Here is a 20,420-nt window from a genome sequence, read left to right on the forward strand (position 1 = left end):
TAAACCTAAAAGCAGCTAGATTTTTTTTTTAAGAGACTGACTCTCACTCTGTAGCCCAAGCTGGAGTGCAGTGGAGTGGCGTGATCTCAGGTCACTGCAACCTCTGCCTCTAGGCCCAAGCGATGTTTGTGCCTCAGCCTCTCCAGTAGCTGGGACTACAGGCATGTGCCACCATGCTGGCTAATTTTTTGTATTTCAGTAGAGACGGGGTCTCACCATGTTGCCCAGGGTGGTCTCGAACTCCTGAACTCAGGCAATCCTTGTGCTGGGAATACAGGCATGAGCCACTGTGCCCAGCCAAAAGCAGCTAAGTTTTATGTTTCTTTTTTTTTAATGCTTGATTTTGAGTATGCATACTTTTTCTATTTTTATTTTTAATTGATACATAATTATTGTACATATTTATGGGGAATGTGTGATATTTTGATATATAAGTACAGTGTGTAATGATCAAATCAGGGTAATCAGGATGCCCATCACCTCAAGCATTTATTGTTTCTTTATGTTGGGAACATTTGAAAGCCTCTCTTAGCTATTTTGGAGTATACAATAAATTGTTTTAACTATAGTCACCTTGCTGTGCTATTGAACACTAGAACTTAAGTTTTAATTTACTTGAATTGGCAAGTTTAAGTGATCGAAAGCATCAAAAGCTGTCAAGAACTAAATTAAATTCAATCATTCAAAAGAAGAAAATGACAATTTTGTGCACCTGAAGACCCAGTCTGTGGCTTGTCGTCCCCTTTATGCACGGTTTCTGAAAGTCCAAATATCTCCAACCCATAATATCTAATACATTAGTATGCTTGTAACTTGGTAAGAAAAAAGCAAGCATGCACGAAGACCAGAAAGAAATGAAGGGAAAAGGTTAGCAATGATTCTCTTTCATGGTGGAACTATGGGTATTTTCCATCTTGTATTTTCCTTTATTTTCTAATTTTTCCAAGTTAATTGGTATTAATGTATTAATTTTTTTTTTGATACAAGGTCTCACTCTGTCGCCCAAGCCAGAGTGCAATGGTTCAATTGACCTCCTGGGCTCAAGTGATCCTCCCACCTCCCTCCTGTGGTCCTGAGTGCAGCTGGGACTATAGGCATGTGCCACCATACCCGGGTAATATTTGTATTTCTTGTAGAGATGAGGTCTTTCCATGTTGCCCAGGCTGGTCTTAATCTCCTGAGCACAAGTGATCTACCTTCCTTGGCCTCCTAAAGTGCCAGGACTACAGGTGTGAGCCACTGTGCGCAGCCATAATTTATTTTTAAAACAAAAGTAACACCTGTGCACAGCAGAAAATTCTAATTTCAAAAGTTGAAGGTACAAAAGAACTAAAAATGCAAAAGTCCTCTCTCCCTAAAGGTATCCATTGTCAATAATTTCTTGTGATTCCTTCTAGGAATAAATGTGTATGTGCATTTCCTGAATGAAGCATGTATTACTTTTTAAGTGGAAGAAAAAAACACCATTCATTTTTTAAAAAAAATAAACGGAAACACGGCATCTGAAGGTTTTAGGCTAATTACCATCTAATAAAAGATGTTCCTTTTGGTAGTTAAGAAAATACTTCCTTAGTCTCAAGACACTCATATGTTTTACATGAATTGGGGGTAAGAAGATGAGAACTAAAAAGTCATTCAAGAAAACTTTTCTGCAAAAAAGAAAATGCATAATAAACAGCTCCTTTTAGAATTCACATGCAAAAGTGTAGATGGTAGGTTTTCATTTTCTTCTATTTTTTAAAAATCAATTATGCTATCTTAAAGAAAAAAACAAATAAGCATACTGAGGGAAAAAAGCCATACTACAACATAGATCAGATAGTAGGGACATGGGGTGGAGAGGAGCCGAGGCCAGTGCCCCCAGGCAGGCATTCCAGAGGTGCCGGTCAAATTCCCAGGGCGCTGCAAGGAAGGTTCTGAAATGCAGCTGTGGCAATTAGGAAGGTGCACTGGGCTGGGACCACTAAGAGGGTCATTAATCATGAAGATGAGGCTCTGACGGGTAAGGGAACAAGACAAAGGTTTAGGATTGGCTGTGAGAGCTTGGAAGGCAGACTCTAAAGAGACGTTGCCTCACAATGCCTTCAGGTTGGACTTGGGAAGAAAAGTGATTGATGCATCTCCTCTCCCCTGGCCTATTCTGCCTGCCCTCTGTGATGTGTTGTACACAACATAGGCTTAGACTGTGAATTATTTTTATGGTCATGTGTATTTGCTGGGCAGTAGGTTTTGGAAAAAAATGAAACAAAACAAGAGTTGAAATTAAGAGAAAAATGGAAAGGAGAGTATTAAGGCAATTTGGCTAATACAGCCAAGCCAAGAAAAATCATTTGGGTTTTATGAGAATGCAGGGAAGTGGGATACCTATCCTGACCACTGCACGGAGGTACACAAAAGTCAGGAACTCAGATACAACGTACCATCTTGGACACCCCAAACGTTTCTATTGTGTTGAGGTAGAAAGTGAAATGAAACGCTGACAGACAGCCTCCATTATGAAAAATGCTGCGTTACGTTTCAAGTACTTGCCAGGCACTCAGTAGCTCTTTTGTGGAGCGAAAAGTAGCGCAAGATGCTCTCCCTCCCACATTAATGGAAACTAAGCACTTGAGTGCTATAAAAAATATTAATTCAAAGGAGTCTGATTGCATTTATTCTTATCATTAAACCCTTGCATAATAGACATATGATGACCATATATTAGAAAATTTGTAATATTTAAATGACACATGAAATGACTACTTATTAAATTATTAAAACAAAGAATAGTATAATACATACTCTCTTCCATAATATTTTGGTCTGTTTTCCACCTATAGTAAAAAGAAAACAAAATTAATAATGCATTTGAATTCAAATCAGCGAGATAAAAATGCTACTCAAATAAACAGAACTAGGGTCCTGGTAGTAATTTTATTGCAGATGATATCCTCCAAATCAGAGATCCATGAAGCTATGGAGTTATAATCAGCACATTCCAGCATCAGGTAGGAATGATCTAGAATCACCACATTTCTGCAATCATTAGGCTCACTTCCCACCCAAACCCAATCATCCAATAAGAGAATTTTCAACAAAAACAAAGCGATGCTTATTTTAATATTAAGGAATTCGTAAGGGTATTATAAGGCTTCATCCTGAATGATAAAACAACTACTTCTGTCATGAATAAAACATAAGCATTTATTTCACTCTGTGACTAATTGTTTTTATTATGTATTTATAATTAAAACAAGGAGTCTACCTGGATTAAAAAATAAAGCAGACTTAACTCAATCACGTTCCAAATAAAGTCAATATTCTAACATTCTTATTTTTTCAACATGTGGCTAATGAGCTGAAATTCATTTGACACCAGAGGTGCAGGCTACATAGGACAAGATTTATGACTTGACTAAAACACAAACATTCCAGAAAGATCTTTCAATCACAGCTTTAGCCTTGAGGTTATCACATTCGATTTTTCTCACATACATGATCATCTGCTTTCATAAGAGCTTTGTGTTCGCATGTTTATGATGTTGGAGTTGGTGAGAAAGTGACATGATTTCTCATGCTCAGCCTTTGTTCTTCTCCCCTAACTCCAGGGACACCCAAAACATAGGAGAGCCACATTAAGTTATGGGTTTTTATGAATGGTTATATGTATGACAGCAAGTTTATGTTTATTCACTGTTGTAGGATATGAGCTTGGCAGCTGTTTTATTCACAGTCATTTCTTCCTATAGTCAAATGAACAGTTTTCACAGCAGGGCTCAGGGACAGGCACAGTAGCAGGATTTCATGATACGGGGCAGTTTCCTGGCCTAGCTCCATCCTCCAAAGGATGCAAATCTGAATAGGTATCAGGACACTAGGAGCTTGGGGAAAAGGCTCAGAAAGGCGGACTGGGGCTTTGGGGACCACACTCACAATGCTGCCTAGGATAAGCCTCGCTGGTACAAAACTTACCATCTAGACATTTCTAAATATGTGTTCACTCTTCTGTGCATTTTACACCTGAAAATTACTCAACCAAGCAGGACATTCATAACTTAATCCTCAAGGTTCAAAGCCTGCTAGGTGTCATTTGTGAAGGAAGATTTAAATAATATCGTTAATAGAAGCAATATATCCAGGTGTAAAAAGGCACCTGGTTATCTGATATCCTTTCTATAAATTATGTGTGCCATTATTCTACAGGCTGGTAAGCTTTTTAATGAGAATTGAATATGTTGTCATTTATATCATTCTTTTGGCTTTCAAAGTTCTTTTTTAGTTTTATAATATTATAGATATATGACTGTAAACCAACATGACAGAGAAGAAATTTAGGACTAGAAAAGTCAATGAAAGTCAATGATACATAATGGCAAAATCTCTATTCTTTGAGAGGTGATATTCCAAAATTTGAAGTGATTCTCCATATATGAGGACAATTTTTAAATTTCCATCTTTTTGGCTGAACCATAGCACAAGTCTGCAAAATCTGGGTATAGCTCTCAACCCTATTCCCTTCCTGTATCTTATTTCCCTAAAAGAGAAAGAGTTACTAACTTCCCAGATGAGCCACATGGTAATACTACTAACTCTTGGCATGCAGGTAAACAGTTAATAAATGCTGAATTTAATTGATTCTTAACAAGACAACAAATTACTTTCAGTTCATCAACCAATCATAAAAATATATAGCACCCCTATGTTCTGGGCTCTATGCTCAGGCCAGCCATTGTACATGAAATAATGACCTTGCAGGTGTAGAGAGGAAAGGCATGAGGTACTCAGGGGTGCTCTGCACTTGCAGCAGAGGGAAATGCTTAAGGAGAAATCTAACATAGACCCCCAAAGAGGGAAGCTGATATTTACGGTGCCTTGAAAGATGCCAAATAAGATTCTGCCCGAAAGAGAGTTTGATCCAACTGAGAGACAAATCTTCTGAAAATGAAAACCACTAGAAAATAAAAGAAGAGCCCTGAATTGTGTGGGACAGGCATGGAAGAGGGCCATGGAATAGGTCCCAAATATTGCATGAGATACATACTAATATATGATTCCTTGCATATCTGAAATTTAAATTTAACTAGGCATCCTGGTCCCTCCTTCCCTCTCTCCCTTCCTCTCTTCTCCCTTCCTCCCTTCTTCCCTCCCTTCCCCACTCTTCCCTTCCCCTCCCCTCCCCTCCCCACTCACTTTCCCTCCCCTTTCCTCCCTCCCTCCCTCCCTCTCTCCTTCTCTCCCCACTATCTCTTTCTTTCTTTCTTTCCTAAATCTAGCAACCCTATGTAGGGGACAGGAAAGACAGACGTAAGAAAGAGTAAAGATAGAGGATGTGGTTGGCCATCTGATCACTGCTTCTACTGGTTGGGGGCCGTTTTGACAGCAATCCAATCTCTCCTTCCTTTTTTGTCCCTGAAACTCTTAAAGAAAATATATGTGTCCCTGTTAATGTCAAAGAGAAAGAGAGGCTGGGATCAAAAAAACAAAATCCTCTTCTTTTTATAAACTTTTTACTCACAGGAGTCTAAACACAGTCTCTATTTCTATACTTCACTAAGCTTTAAACCAGTCCAGAGCTTAATGTTTAAGTTAAATGATGCTATACAAATCATACAATGTCCACATTTCTTCAAGGTGGATAATACTGGATCCTCAGATCCAGACAGAACAGGTGGCTGGGGGCTAGGGTTTCCAGAGACAAAGCTCTGCCAAGAGACTAGGAACCTCTGTGTTGTGCCCCCAGCAGTGCCTTAGAGAAGCCTGACTCACTCCCTGGCAAGGCTCCGTGTCAGCCATCAGTAGAAACCAGGACCCACCTGTGAAACTGAATTTAATAAAATAAACTGTAGCTCTCAATTTCTGTTTCCAATTGTATGATATTCTCTTCAATATGTGTGAACGCAATAAGATAGTTGATAAATAAAAAGTAAGGCAACTTAGAAGTTCTTGCATTCTCATTGAAAACTATGTTCAAATCAGGTAACTTAATCAAAAAATTTAGGTGGTCACATGAATTCAGAAAGGAATGGAAAATGCAATATATCCTGACATGAGTGAAGGTTGGTTCTGGAGCTTCCCTGCCATAGTGACTATCCTAGGACAGCAGCTGCAGCTGGTCAATCCATCACCTGGTGAACCTGGCCTTTGTGAATATGACTGACAGCTGTCAGATCTGCCATGTCCGCTCTTGGGATTTAGTGCTCTGAGTCCAAGAAATGAAGGCAGCTCATTCTTTTTAAGCGAAAGAAAATACGTGGTCATGTTAGATGGATTACTAGATCCTCTAATCCTGAGATGATCCAGCTGGCTCAAAAAGGAACACCTCTCTTTACAGAGGCAGAGCATCAAGTAGGACGTCATTGAGAAAACACATGAAATGGGTCCTTCCCAAGGCACAGAGGGTTTCAGTGTTTATGGTGCGACCATGCAGAATGGTGGCTGATTCTTTTCAAAAATAAAACTGAACATTTTGTCCTAAATAAGCATCATCTACAAGAGAATAGCCCCCAAGGTAGGCACAATACATGCCACTTATATCCCTGTTGACCAGAACATTTTTGGAATTTCTCTTTTGGAACTACCTTAATATATACCACCCTTTCTTGTGAATATCCTTAAATGTACACTTCTTGAAGTGTGGGCTGGTCATTCAAAACAGAAACTTCAAGATGCTTGTTGAAGACTGCAGACAGCATCCCCATCTCGGACCAGCTAAGCCAAAATTACTAAGAGTAGGGACATGACATGTAATTTAATCAAGCCCCCTAGATGATTTTAAAGCACATACTAAAGTCAGAATCACTATATGTAGAAATATACATATGTTTGTTTTTTTGAGAATGGATTTGAAAGCGCATGTTATTTCAGCAAACAGACATACATTATTTGGAGCCAAGACCAGTAAGTAAATGGGGTGAGTGACCAAACTAGGAAAAACATTTGAGACAAAAACGAGGCATGATCATAAGATAATAGGATTTTCACTGTGACTTGCTCTGAAGGAATTTTAGAAGAGACATTCCCAACCCGCTCTGAGCAATGGGAACTTGGCAGAAATCAAAGCAGAGCTTCCCAAGATGACTGATGGGAAGAGACCATGCCCATGAAACAGATGTGTTAAAATAACATCTATGTTAAGACTTTATAGTTACATCTCAAGTATAATTAAACTGTTAGCACTGTGACTACTGGAGATGGGTTCCATCCTGTCTAGTCCTATCCCTACTATCCACAGTCCACACACTGTGCTCCCATATATGTGAGGCTATGTGAACGTTATGTTTTCAGCCCAACGGCCTCATCACCCTATGTTCATCCTCTGCACTCATCAAACCAAATGACTTGCAGTTCCGTAAGTGTATGCCCTCTAATATGCCCATCATTTTTACGTGGTCTTATTTTAAGATCCTGAATTCTCTTTCAAATGAGGCAGATCATATGTGGGTTAAGAAGGCAGGCTCTGGACCCAAACTGCCTAGGTTTGAGGCCAGATCTGTGGGAATTTAAGGAAGTTATCTATTTCTATACTCCTCAGTTTTCTTAATCTTTAAAATGAAAATGATAATAAAAGTACCTACCTCATGGGGTTGTTGTAAGAGCTAAATGAATAAATATGTGTAATATGCTTGCAACAGTGCCAGGCGCAGACAGCCAGTCACTTGCTATGAGCTATCACTGGGATCCAGAGAAGGTCTCCTCTGTACAGAAGGAAGGGTTAGGCCCATCCTTTGCTGTGTTCTTAGAGCTCCTTTTACATATCTTCATTAGAAAACTTATCTCACCATGTTTTAAATATTTATTTGCCATTTTTTCCTAACTGTTCCGTGGAGCAGCAATTTTGTCTTCATCATTCATGTATTTCCAGAATTTCTCCCAATGTCCGTCACAGAGTAAATGCAGATACCCCTTGTTATCTCAGTCTAGCCCATTCCTAAAAAACGTGTAGGGCAGCAAAGCTTCAAACAGCAAAAGCCTATATTCCATTACTTTACATATAAAAACAAATCATTTTTAGAGAATGCAAAAATATCCATTTTCCAAATATTACTAAAATGCCCCTAAATAATTACTTGACAATCTAATAACAATCTTTTCACAATATAAAACATTTAAAAACCAATTACCTAATTGTTTAACACTTAATGCTCTAATGAGCAGGTATATTTGTGTGCAGTCTACAGCTGAATAAATAGGAATTTCATTAGCCTTCTACACTGAGCATTATTATAATAAAAATAAATAATGCAGTGATATTACCAAAGATTTGAGAGTTACTATCTAATTGGACCTGAGTTGGTAGTGCTCCTAGGCTCCTGGCCTGAACAAATACTGAAGGGCTAAACCCTCAGGGAAAAGGTAGGGAAATTACAGATATAATGTGCTCTATGTTTAAACATGCAGCTGCTCAGGAGAACACAGATATGAGAGAAGCCCACCCTTCGTCTTTCAGCACCCTGCTACTCAGAGTGTGATCATGGGGCCAGCAGTATTGGCATCATCTTGGAATTTGCTAGAAATGTGGGATCTGCAATTCTAAGGGGATTCATAGAAACATTAAAGTTTGAGAAGCTGCCACACATGAGAGAATGTGTCATAGCTGGTTTCTAATTGGGAACGGCTTTTAGCAAGTCCTGATAGCAAATATTCAAATAGTGAGTATTCGGAAAACAAGAGTGCCTGTGCTCGTTACATGTTTGCAGAATGAGATACAGAATATGCCTGTGGACCCTTGCTCATCAATCCAGTTACTGTGGGACTCTGAGTAGGTTATTACACTCCTTTGCATCTCATGTTTCTCAATTTTCAGTAAAACTGGAGTTATACAAATGGGCTATTTTAATAAGGCTGTTTCACAGATTAGACAAGATACCACATGTGAGACTTGGATCATCGTGGCAAAAGCTTCTCATTTATTGAGTAGCTACTCTGTGCCAGGCACAGTCCTGAGGGTTTCTCTCCTATTGCCTCATTTAAGTCTCTAAACAATGCTCCAAGGTAAGTGAATGCTATTATTTTAAAGAGAACCACTAAATAGCATAAGGTCTCAGAGCTAGTAAGTGGCTGAGTCTAGACTGGGGCCACCCCTAAGTACTGTGCTTCACTCCTTTTCCAGTAGATACTAATCAGTGCTAATGCCTTTGTTGGCTCTCAAAATTCTGCAGTTTGATTAACTATTAGATTATCTGAATGGCCTTCAGTTTTCTTTGCTAGGACTCAACACCTTAACATCTCTTTTGAATGAACTGAATTCCATCAACGAACTGGCAAATGTGAACTTTGGAAAAATTTGCCTAGGATGGAGTGACATTTGGGGTCTCTCAAATATTTCCCCGTGATTTGGAATCACATGTATTCCCAAACGATCTGGTTTATTTCCCAATGTATTTTTCAATTTTAAGGAAGGCTTCTCAGCATTCTGCAAAGCTTCAAAGAACAGTAGGGTGACAGCTGCAGTGAGAGACAGGAAGCATAATCCTTAAATGAGTTTGCTTTATAGTCAGATTATCATTGCCTAGATAAACACAAGTTCCTTTATGTTCAACACAAAGACATTTACAGAATATTGTGAGTCCTCTGTAAACAAGGTTTCCAATTATTGAAAGAACAAAGCTTTTATAATCCCTCCGCAGCTGGTATATGTTAAGTTTTTACTTAATAGAAATAATTAAAAAACCTGATTTAGCAACCTCCTACACAGGGCAGCTAGATTGCTGGATTTTCTGATAGATAGATCAAGTAGGGGAGAAAAGGCTTTTGATGGGGGGATTTGTGCTGCTGATACTGCAGCAATTTCATCCACAAAAAATAAATATAGATAATTCCTTTTTAATTAGAAATCAAGGATCCTCCATTGAAAAGGAGAGAAAGAAAATTCAAGTACTGAAATTTACACTCTTGCAGTCAAAGTGCAGAGCATAGAATGAAAACTGAGCAGACTCTAAAATCTCCCATTTCTTTCCATTTAGAATCTAAGGCCTAATTTTTTCCTCATGGCATTTCTTTAACACTTCTGGAAATCTAATAGGGCACTGACAAGGTGAATTCCTTCCTGTCTTGAATAGAATGTATTATAAAAGTCCACTGGTCAGTCTTTCTGTAATAAATCTCCTTAAAAGGTAACCAATTGCTTTGCTAAGTTTTGCACATACACACAAGTTGGATACTTCAGCAACCTGATCGAAACAGTCTGTGAACTTACAGATGCACATAAGTAGATCAGCTTAGGGGTGCTCAAGACCAAAGCAGTTCCCAATCATTTGGTTTATTTTCTGGCTTCACTTCTGCCCCCCCAAATTTTCCAGAAATTATGATTATCAGTGATAATATTAGAGCAAACAAACATAAAATATTTTCTTTAGGCCAGTGATTCTCAACTGGGAGGGGAGGTGATTCTGCTCCTCAAGGGACATTTGTCAAAGTCTGGGGAAATCTTGTCACATTGTTCTCTGCTCAGAATTCCCCACTGGCTCCCCAATGCCACGTGGTCAAACCTACACAACTCAGCGGGACCTTCCCAGATCACTCTACTTAAAAGTGGGACCTCCTGTCCTTGGCATACCTCGTCTCTCTTCTTTGGCTTATTTTTTGCCTCATGACAGTTTTGACTGTCAGGACTGCGGGGAGGGTATTCCTGGCCTCTAGCAGGCAGAATCCAGGGATGTTAATAAACAGCACACAGTGTATGTGACAACCCCCTACAATAAACAATTATCCCTCTAAAATGTCAATAGTGCCAAGGTCAAGAAACCCTGCTTTAGACTGGAAGAACTTTGAACTGTTAAGTATTCCCAAGAAAGAATATTAGAAACTTTTTTTTAACCAAAAATGCAAATAAGCAACAAAAACTTTAAATACATTAAGTAAAATGGAGTAAAAGGAAGGCAGCAGGAAATATTTGCTTTCTATAGTGCTGATAATACATAAAGGTAGCTTTTAAGAAAAGACAGTACTGGTGAAATACCTCCAACTACTCAAGGAAATATATCAGATGAATACAAAATGGAACAGACTAAAATGTCAGTAAGATTAAAAAGGGAACCTCCTCCCTCCCTGGAAAAATTTTAAACAATGTTAAACTACAAAAAACACTAAAGAAATTTCTTTCTTGGGAGTGATCAGCCATGCTATGCATACATGTGAATTAACGTTTGAATTCCTTACAGCTATGGGACTCCACACCTCACAGCATGTAGCTTTGAAATTTTGCCCTGATTGCTGGGTTGGAAATAAGACTTCCGCCACTCACAGCTTTCCCAGATCCCAGAAGATGTCTCAGGAAGGAGTGGCTAAAGCACCATCTAAATGGCTGTCCAGGATGGGGCTCAGCGAAGTCCTGTTTTCTCAGGGTTCATTACATAAATACTATAAACAATATGTATTAAAATCATAACAGAGGAAGGCAAATTGCCAATATTATTTATATTTAGATTTTAAAAGTAATGGAAGGGCAACTACACCCAGACACACTCATACAAATGCCCATGCCTCATGCATTGAGCCCTTTTGCTACTGGTTCTGATCTTTCTCCAGTTCAGTCCTATTGACCTTGACCCAGAACTCCACTAAGGGCAGGGCCAGGAGGAGCAGAGGAGGAGCCAACATTTAACAATGCCTTCAGTGTGGATGTTTCAGGTCTCCCAACAAGCAAGCCACATGGAGATTGTAATTCCCATCTTGCAGATGGGAAAAAGAAGGCCTGTATGGTTAACATTACTTGAAGATCATGCAGAGGCATGGAGATGAGATCCAAACCACGTCTAATTGACTCCAAAGCCTATAATCTTCTCCTACACCAAAAGGAAGGGAAATTGCCCGAGGATAACAGATATAATGTACTTATAGAGAACATTGACTGTGCTGTTACAGATGGGTTGATATGAAATTGTGGAAACTCTAAAACATGGCCATTCTGGAGACCTGGGTAGACTGATTGGTACTCACCGTACCCAATGGCTTACCCTTCTTTACTCTTCACCCCAATGAATGCTACCACCCAGGGTATCATCCACTCAATGCCCAAGCTATACATCATCATCTCTGACTCCTCCCTCTTCTCAACCCCACTTGCAATCTGCCACGAAGTCTTCTTCATTGTATGCAATTCCTTAATTGCTTTTAAAATGGTCCCTTTCTCTCCATGTCCACTGGGCTATCTACTCATCTGGACCATGAAAGTAGTCTTTTTACTGGTCTCCCTATATCCTTTTATCACCTTCCAATCTATCTTTCACACTTAAGTCAGAAAATGCAAGTCTTGTCACATTGCTCTCAGCTTAGAATTCTTCACTGGTTCCCCACTGCTGCATGGTCAAACCTACACAACTCAGTGGGACCTTCCCAGACCACCCTACTTAAAAATGGTAACTCCTCTCCTTGGCATACCCCATCCTTCTTTTCTGGATTATTTTTTCCCCATGACATTTATCATCATCTGATATACTATATATTTTACTTGTGTGTTATGATGATCAATTTTATGTGTCAACTTGCAGGGGCCATGGGATTCCCAGGTATCTGATACACATTATTTCTGGTTATGTCTGGGAGGGTGTTTCTCGAAGAGATTAGCCTTTGACTCAGTGACTGAGTAGAGCAGATGGCCCTCCCTAGTGTGGGTTGGTACTATCCTGTCCATTGAGGGCCTGAATAAAACAAAGAGGCAGAAGAAGGTTGTATTCATGCTCCCTTTTCCTGATTGCTAGGGCAGGAACACTGATCTTCTCCTGCCCTTAGTATTCTTGGTTCTTAGACCTTCAGACCCAGACTGGAATCAACACCATCAGTTCGAGAGCTCTCAGGCCTTCCAACTACACCACCTGTAACACACACACACACACACACACACACACACACACACACAAATTGGTTTTATTTCTCTGAAGAACTCTGATGAATACATTTTTTTCTACCAATATCTTCCATTCAAATGGAAACTATACAAGGGCAAAGATTACTGTGCTTTGCTTACTGCTATATCTCTAGAGTCTAAAATAGTCCTGGCCCTTTCCAAGTGCTCAATAAATATTTATCGGATGAACACATGAATGACATCTAGGATATTCCCTGGATGGTCCTTGCTTGTGTGTGCAGAATATATTCTTACTGACACACATGCTTTTGCCCCACGACATCCTCATCCCTCAGTTCTTCATGTTCCTCATACATAGCTTCTGCAGTTTCTGAAGCACACCCTCAGCTTCTCATACTTCTAGGATATTCTTTGATGGGGTTATGTCCTCTGCCTGGAATTCTAATATTTGTTCTTCAGTCCCTCTATGCCTTAGCCTGGCAAAATCTCACTGATTTTAAAAGTAAGAGCTGAAATGCTGCCATCTTGGGGAAGTCTCCTGCCTCTGAACTTTATAAAAGGTCTGAGTTAGGGCCATGGCGATCTTACTGGAATTGGGATTGTTGGCTTTTATGAGCTCTCGATGTGAGCTCCTTGAGGGAAGGGCTCCTGTTTCTTCACCTCTGTTGTCCCAGCATATTGCTCACGGTGTTCACAAAGCTCAATCTCATGGCATAACATGAGTGAAAGGCAGGTTTGCTTGATGCTCCCAGATCCCTTTCTGGGGCTCACTGAAATTTCAAAAGGGGTCTCCATGGAAAGACTGGTATTGGTGGTAGCTCACACCTTGAAGCTTTATGCTTCCAAGCTACAGGACAAAACTTGTTCCCCTGTCTGCTTTCTGAATCTCCAGAGTGAAGACTGAAGACCACAGGCAACAACTGTGATTTTGAGCCAGTGATTCTGCTAATCCAAGTCCCTCACATTCTTTAGAGGGTGGACATGTGAAACAACATAAACCACCCAGATGCTCTGCCCCTGGAATTTGCGACTTGAGTAGAAACCATTAAATGAAGCTGTTAGAGTTGATTCACATGTGTGGCAGAGTCTAATGACAACAATAACAACAATAATCATTAATAGTTATTGAGAACTTACGTACCAGGCATTGTTCTAAGCACTTTCTTTACATATATCAACCCAGTCAATCCACATGATTACCCAAGAGGTAAGATCAGTTACACCCATTTCCAGAAGACTAACTGAGGCACAGAGAAGCAGGGTGCAAAGGGGCAGATTGGATTACCCTGAAACTCTGACGCTAACCATCACCTTTTACTGCCCAAGGTGTATCAGTTTTGCTTTAAATCCTTCCTCAAGCCCTCTGACCAGCTTTTCTTTCCATCCAGGGAATTTCCTCATATCCTTCTAACCACAATTGGTCCACCCTCCTAGGCCCTGCTTTTTATTGCTAAGTTTAGTGAGAATGGACTTTTATTGCTTACAACAGAATTCTAAGTGATATTTCCATTCAATCAAAATCTCCAGGGCTGGAGCCAGGGTGTCTGTAAGGTTTGCCAGGCTCCACAGGTGATTCTGACTCACACCCAGGACTGAGAACTATGACTTTGGGCAGCAGTTCCAAAACCCTGAGAGAATAAACATTATCCTAGAAGCTTAGGACACCTTCCCAGCACCTTCCCATGGATTTTGATCCATTCTCACAGTAGGCTTCCAGGAACACCCAAAAGCTCAGCCATGAGTAGCACTCCTATATCCAGCCCTCCTTCCCAGCAGCCCACTTTCACCCACTCTTCTTTGCTACATCTTCCTTGGCACCATGATTCCTTGGCTCCATATGTTGGCTCCCAAAATCCGCCTTAGGCCCTCCTTGTTTGGACAACCCAATTAGGCATACTTTTCTGGCACTAGCCTGGCACTCTGTTGGCTAGAGTTTTTTGTACTCATCTTTGGCATCCTGGAGCCACAGGTCCAGGTGAAATGAATGTTTTCTTCCATCCAGCCAGATCCCCAGGAGGCCATATTGGCTGGGCTGGCTGGCTGGCCTCCCAACCAGGGCCAGAGAATCAAACCTGATGGGCTGACTTGTCCATACTTCTGATCGACCAGATACGGATTTTGCTTTAAAATAAAAAATACTGTAGAGGAGATTCAAAATCCAGGATTTAATCATGAAGAGAAATTTCATCTTCACATCTAATCTCATGTTCCTCCAGCTTCCAATTATGCATCTTCCTTTCTTTTGGTCTTCAGTGCAAATGAGAATCTGAGAATATTCTCTACAGAATAAGGCTTCCATTATTAAAAGCCATCTCTGTGCCACTAGATTGCCTGTTCTTCCTCAAACTAAATAATCCTTGTTCCTTTGACCTTTTCTAATAGGTCCCATTTTCCAATCCTTAATTCATCTTCATTATTCTCCTCCAAACTCTCTTTAAATTCTCCACATACCTCCTAAGCCCAAAGAGCTTGAAGTACCCAATAGAATCGAATCAAATCAAGGGAAAACTAATGCTGCTATTAAATTTCTAGAGGAAAAAAGATTGGGTGAGTACACTCATTTAATTCCTCACTCTTGTTAGTAAATTCCTTCCGTCAAAGCTTAGTGGTATTTGGGTTAAGTGGTACTATACGTACTTTGGAAAAGGCAAAGTGTCTATCATTCTTAGTCTTCTCCCAGAAGTTACTTTTTTCTCTCTCTCCTAGAAATGTAAGAGTATTAAGTGTTCAAAGTGATGGATAAAATTAATCTACCTAAAGAAAAACAAAGGAGAACAGAATCTGGGAGATGGTAGAAATTCAAGGCTTGTCTATTTTTGCATTATAGCTCCCTATGGAGTCTTGTTAGACAGGTTTTCTCTCAATCACCTCCCCACAAAGGAATTTTAATATTACATATAGACTGTATATCTGTTTATGTTCTATATAGGTATTTGTGCTTTATACATATAAATAGTAAGAGGTTTTTTTTAAAGAACCAAATTTCTCCACTTTAGGGGTGATATTGCCCCCTTTGAGAACTCATTGTCCCCTGATATCGTCATGACCTTCAGAATGCTTTTACATATATTCTCCCACCAGGAAGGTGGAAATGTATCTTTGCCTTCTTCTTATAGACAAGGAAGCTGCAGTTCAGAGTGTTAACTAATTTGCCCACAGTCCTGCATAGGGATAGCAGCAGATTCAGAGTTAAAACCCAATTCCTGATATCAGGGCCAGCACTCATTGCTCTATATCGTATAAAATCCAGGAGCCTGTTCTCTATTTTTTTTTTTTAACAGATTACCTACTTTAGCATTTCTGAAGCAAGCACTCCTCCCAAAATAATTCCCAACATGGTAATAAAGAGTAGAAGTGCCTTATTAATGCTTGTCTTTGCTTTCAACTATTCTTTTTCAGAAAAGTTCTCTATTCCACATTAAAAATTCTTGAGCATGGCTTATAGTGTTTCCAACAGCTCTCATGCCAAGCCATCCTCCTGCCTGTCAGGGTTGTGCACCCAAGAGAATGTCTTTGTTCCATGGGCCAGAGCACATTCTGCCACTCTTCTCACACAGTCTTCATTTTTTCTTCTTGATGTTTTATAACGAAAATTTTCATACATACAGAAAGGTTGAAAGACTTTTACAGTAAACACCCATATATACATCATCTAGATTCTACAGCATTTTTACTATTCTTGCTTTATAGCATATATATTTTTTCATTCCTCTATCCATTCATCAATCCAACTTTAAAAACAACAGACTTCAGAGTTAACTGCAGATGTAGCACTCTTTCCTCAAAGGCGTTGGCATACGAATTATTAATCAGAATTCAAGAACATACAGGATGCTAATACCAGCCTTGTTCCTGAAATTAAAGTCAGTTTGGCTTCCATGTTCAGATGTTGCTACCAAATAAACAGATCCCACGCACCCCTTTAACTTCCTGTTGATGGAGCGCTGTGTCACCTTTGCTAACAGGCTTCCATGTCTTGATGGGGAGAAAGTGACCGTCAGAAAGCAGGTCAAAGAACACCTGCTTCTTGTAACTGCTTTGGCCTCTTTCATCAATTTATGCAAGTTAAACATGAAGGCCAAATCATCTCTCAAAATGGCTTGGGATCAAATTCATCCTAAATTCCAAGGCTGAAACTCCTTATTTTTCCCCACTAACATTTATGTAGTACTTGGGAGATGGTAGAAATTAAAGACCAATGCTTCTCATATATAAATGTCAGGCATGGTTCTAAGTGCTTTACATATATTAACCCAGTCTTTTTTTCTTTCTTTCTTTTTCTTTCTTTCTTTCTTTCTTTTTTTTTTTTTTTTGATGGAGTCTTGCTCTGTCTCCAGGCTGGAGTGCAGTGGTGCGATCTCAGCTCACTGCAACCTCTGCCTCCTGGGTTTAAGCGATTCTCCTGCTTCAGCCTCCTGAGTAGCTGGAACTACAGGCATGTGCCACCACACCCAGCTAATTTTTTAAATATTTTCAACAGAGACGGGGTTTCACCATGTTGGCCAGGATGGTCTCAATCTCCTGACCTCGTGATCTGCCTGCCTCGGCCTCCCAAAGTGCTGGGATTACAGGCATGAGCCACTGTGCCTGGCCTAACTCACTCTTTAAAGTTACTTTTAGCATAACACCAGGGGTCAGCAAACGTTTTTCTAGCAAGGGCTATAAAGTAAATATTTTAGGCTTGGAATCATATAGTTTCTGTCTCAAGTACTCAGCTCTGCCATGGTAGCATGAAAGCAGCCATAGACAATATATAACAGAATGAGTAATTGCTGTGTTCTAATAAAACTTTATTTACCAAAACAGTCTCCAGGATATAGCTGACCAACGCCTATGCTAGACTAAAAAGCATGAGGGTCCATTCTCCAAAAACCAGTTTCAGGACATCTTATTGTTAGCTCAAAACACAGAGCTTGCCAATGCCTCAAAGGCCTTTTTATTTAATGGTGGGTCAAATCATTCCTTGTTCATGCTCTTTCATCTTTTAATGCAGTTGGAGAAGAGAATCATTAATTTTTAAGCTACAGCATACTGATGCCAACTTAAGATATCACAATGAACTGAGACAGAAAATGGCTAATTACATTTTTAAGCAACTGAGACTAATGAAACACTAAGGAGTCTGAGCTGCATCCTTGAATTGAAAGGTGTTGATGAAGCATCATTAAGCTTGGTGTTTGAGAAGCCATGGAACCCTGAGAACTATGACAGAGCAAAGGACAACCAGAGTAGTGTAATTACAGACTTGGTAGAAATACCCAGGGAGATCCAAGAACATTCATCAAACAATCGATGCGTAATTACCTAGAAGGATGCAAGGTGCTGGATGGCAACCAAATATGCCTTTGTTGGGCTGTGCCAAGGCTATTTAATTTCTTTCCACAGAATATGGGGAAATGACACTGGCCATGTAAATAAGGAGGAAGAAAAAGATACCATCACTGAAGCAAAGTTTGCTATTGTGTCCAACCAGACAGAGACGTGGTGTACTTAGAGCTAATGTCAAGTGAGATTGTGATTTGCTAAAGGACATAGCCAAAGAAGATTATTACCAATGGCTCAGTCAGCATCAGCCAGATGCCAGGCAAGTGGTAGACTGAGGCAAGAAGGTGGGCCTGGGAGAGCACCTGCTCTGGACTGGATTTTATTAGCAAATTCGTTATCTAAAATCCTGAACTGAGAAATGCTCATTAAGCACACAGAGGATGGACTGAGTGAAGAAACTAGCATCTTGGAAAACAAATGCAATTAAAGCATTTCTGACATATGATAATGAATTTAGTATTTTCATTGAGGCAAGAGTCCATTAAAAGCAGGAGGAAATCTAGCAAGGATTTGTGCATAGCCACAGATAAGGAAAACACCTAAAAGATCCCAAAAGAGCTGGAATTCATCATAGTATATGCTGAATATGAATGAACATGAATCCTCATATTAAGACTGAATTTGAGGCGGGGCGTGGTGGCTCACGCTTGTGATCCCAGCACTTTGGGAGGGTGAGGCAGATGGATCATCTGAGGTCAGGAGTTTCAGACCAGCCTGGCCAACATGGTGAAACCCTGTCACTACTAAAAATAAAAAAATTAGACAGGCATGGTGACAGATGCCTGTAATCCCAGCTACTAGGGAGGCTGAGGCAGGAGGCTTGAACCTGGCAGGCACAGGTTGCAGTGAGTCGAGATCATGCTACTACACTCCAGCCTGGGCAATAGAGTGAGACTCTGTCTCAAACAAACAAACAAACAAAAAACTCTGAATTTGAAATAGCTTTGTTAATTAGTAACACAAACATAACATTAGAAGTATAATACCAGAAAACAGAGGGTAGAGGCAGGAGATCAGGCTTAATCAAGTACTGACCCCACCCTTACAAGCAGGATTCACATTTGGTCTCTGCAGCATAAGAGAGTATAGGAAAGTTTGAAATAGCAAAGAAGAAAGAAAAAATATTTTTAAAGGGTGGAAAATAACATCTAGGAGGAAGTACATCTGGGAAAAATAAAGAAGGCTATGGGTGCCTACACTGAAATCCATGAATAGTCTAGCCCGAGTGCTAAGCAAATAGCAAGCACTACCAGGAGGCAAGAGCATCTTGAGTCTTCTATCCCTAGGGATTAGGGAGAAAGGATGAAAGAGAAAGCAGAGAGAAGCAAGCACAGTCCTTAGAACAGTAGTTCTCACACCTGAGGGGGCATCAGAATCCCGTGAAAAGCTCGCTAAAACACAGATTGCTGGGTCCCATCTCCAGGGTTTGTAATTGAGGACATGTGGGATGGGCCTGAGAACCTGCATTTCTCACCTGTTCCCAGCTGATGCTGGGATCACACTCTGTGACTCACTGGATTAGAAGCCCAGCCATGGATATGAACTGTCTGGGTTGGAATCTGGCCTTTGCCCCTCTTGTGCTTCCTGTCTCATTTCCTCCTGTGTCAAGTGAGAGGGATAACAAGCCCTATGGGATTGTGGTGGGAGTAGCGTCTGTAAAAACTATGCAGCCGGTGCTCAGGGCACAGGAAGTACTCCTTATGTGATAGCTGTCATTTCTGTTAAAAGACTGACAATGAGTAAATAATTAGGTAATATCATTCAGTGTAGTCATATTAAAATTGAGGCTGTCTGAGATTGCATCATCCACATTTTTTCCAACAGAAAGCAGAATCAAGGTCAGAAATCTACGTCCAAGCCTCTCAGTGCTCGGTTGGACAGGCCACACTCCAGTAGGAGACACAGCTTATCTGGAGCCAAGTATAACCTGCCTTCATCAGCTTTATTTCTCAGTTACAGTTTAACCAGGTGAGCAAAAAGTGAAGCATGTCTTTAAATCCTCACTATAGCTCCAGCATTATGCACCTGCTCCTTTTCCTGGAGAACCCTGGTTACACCCCAAAACTTGTGGGACTGACCTCTGAGTCACAGAGCAGACTTAATATGGGGCTGCTGTAGGTAGCAACTCCTATGGAGGTGTGACATTTACGCTGTGTTTGGATGAGTAAGGCTGGTGTTACAAAAGCCAGTGTCTCCGCATAACCACTGTGTCTCAGTTTGGATCCCCTCTCACTACCACCACCTGAGATCAATGAGTAATGGGATCTTGGGTTCCAGCTGTCATAGGCTAGAGGAAGATGGCAGAACACAT

The 20,420-nt window shown here is 40.3% G+C and overlaps 1 protein-coding gene across 2 annotated transcripts in view; it reads right to left on the reverse strand.

Moving 5' to 3' along the window:
- Positions 1-20,420, reverse strand: part of CHN2 (chimerin 2) — a 314,374-nt gene that overhangs the window by 117,817 nt on the left and 176,137 nt on the right. For both annotated transcript variants that reach the window (XM_077994704.1, NM_001261577.1), the window contains 1 exon segment: positions 2,782-2,813. In XM_077994704.1, the coding sequence (XP_077850830.1) occupies positions 2,782-2,813 (32 nt within the window).

Source organism: Macaca mulatta, chromosome 3 (assembly GCF_049350105.2).
Source record: "Macaca mulatta isolate MMU2019108-1 chromosome 3, T2T-MMU8v2.0, whole genome shotgun sequence".
Classification (NCBI taxonomy): domain Eukaryota; kingdom Metazoa; phylum Chordata; class Mammalia; order Primates; family Cercopithecidae; genus Macaca; species Macaca mulatta.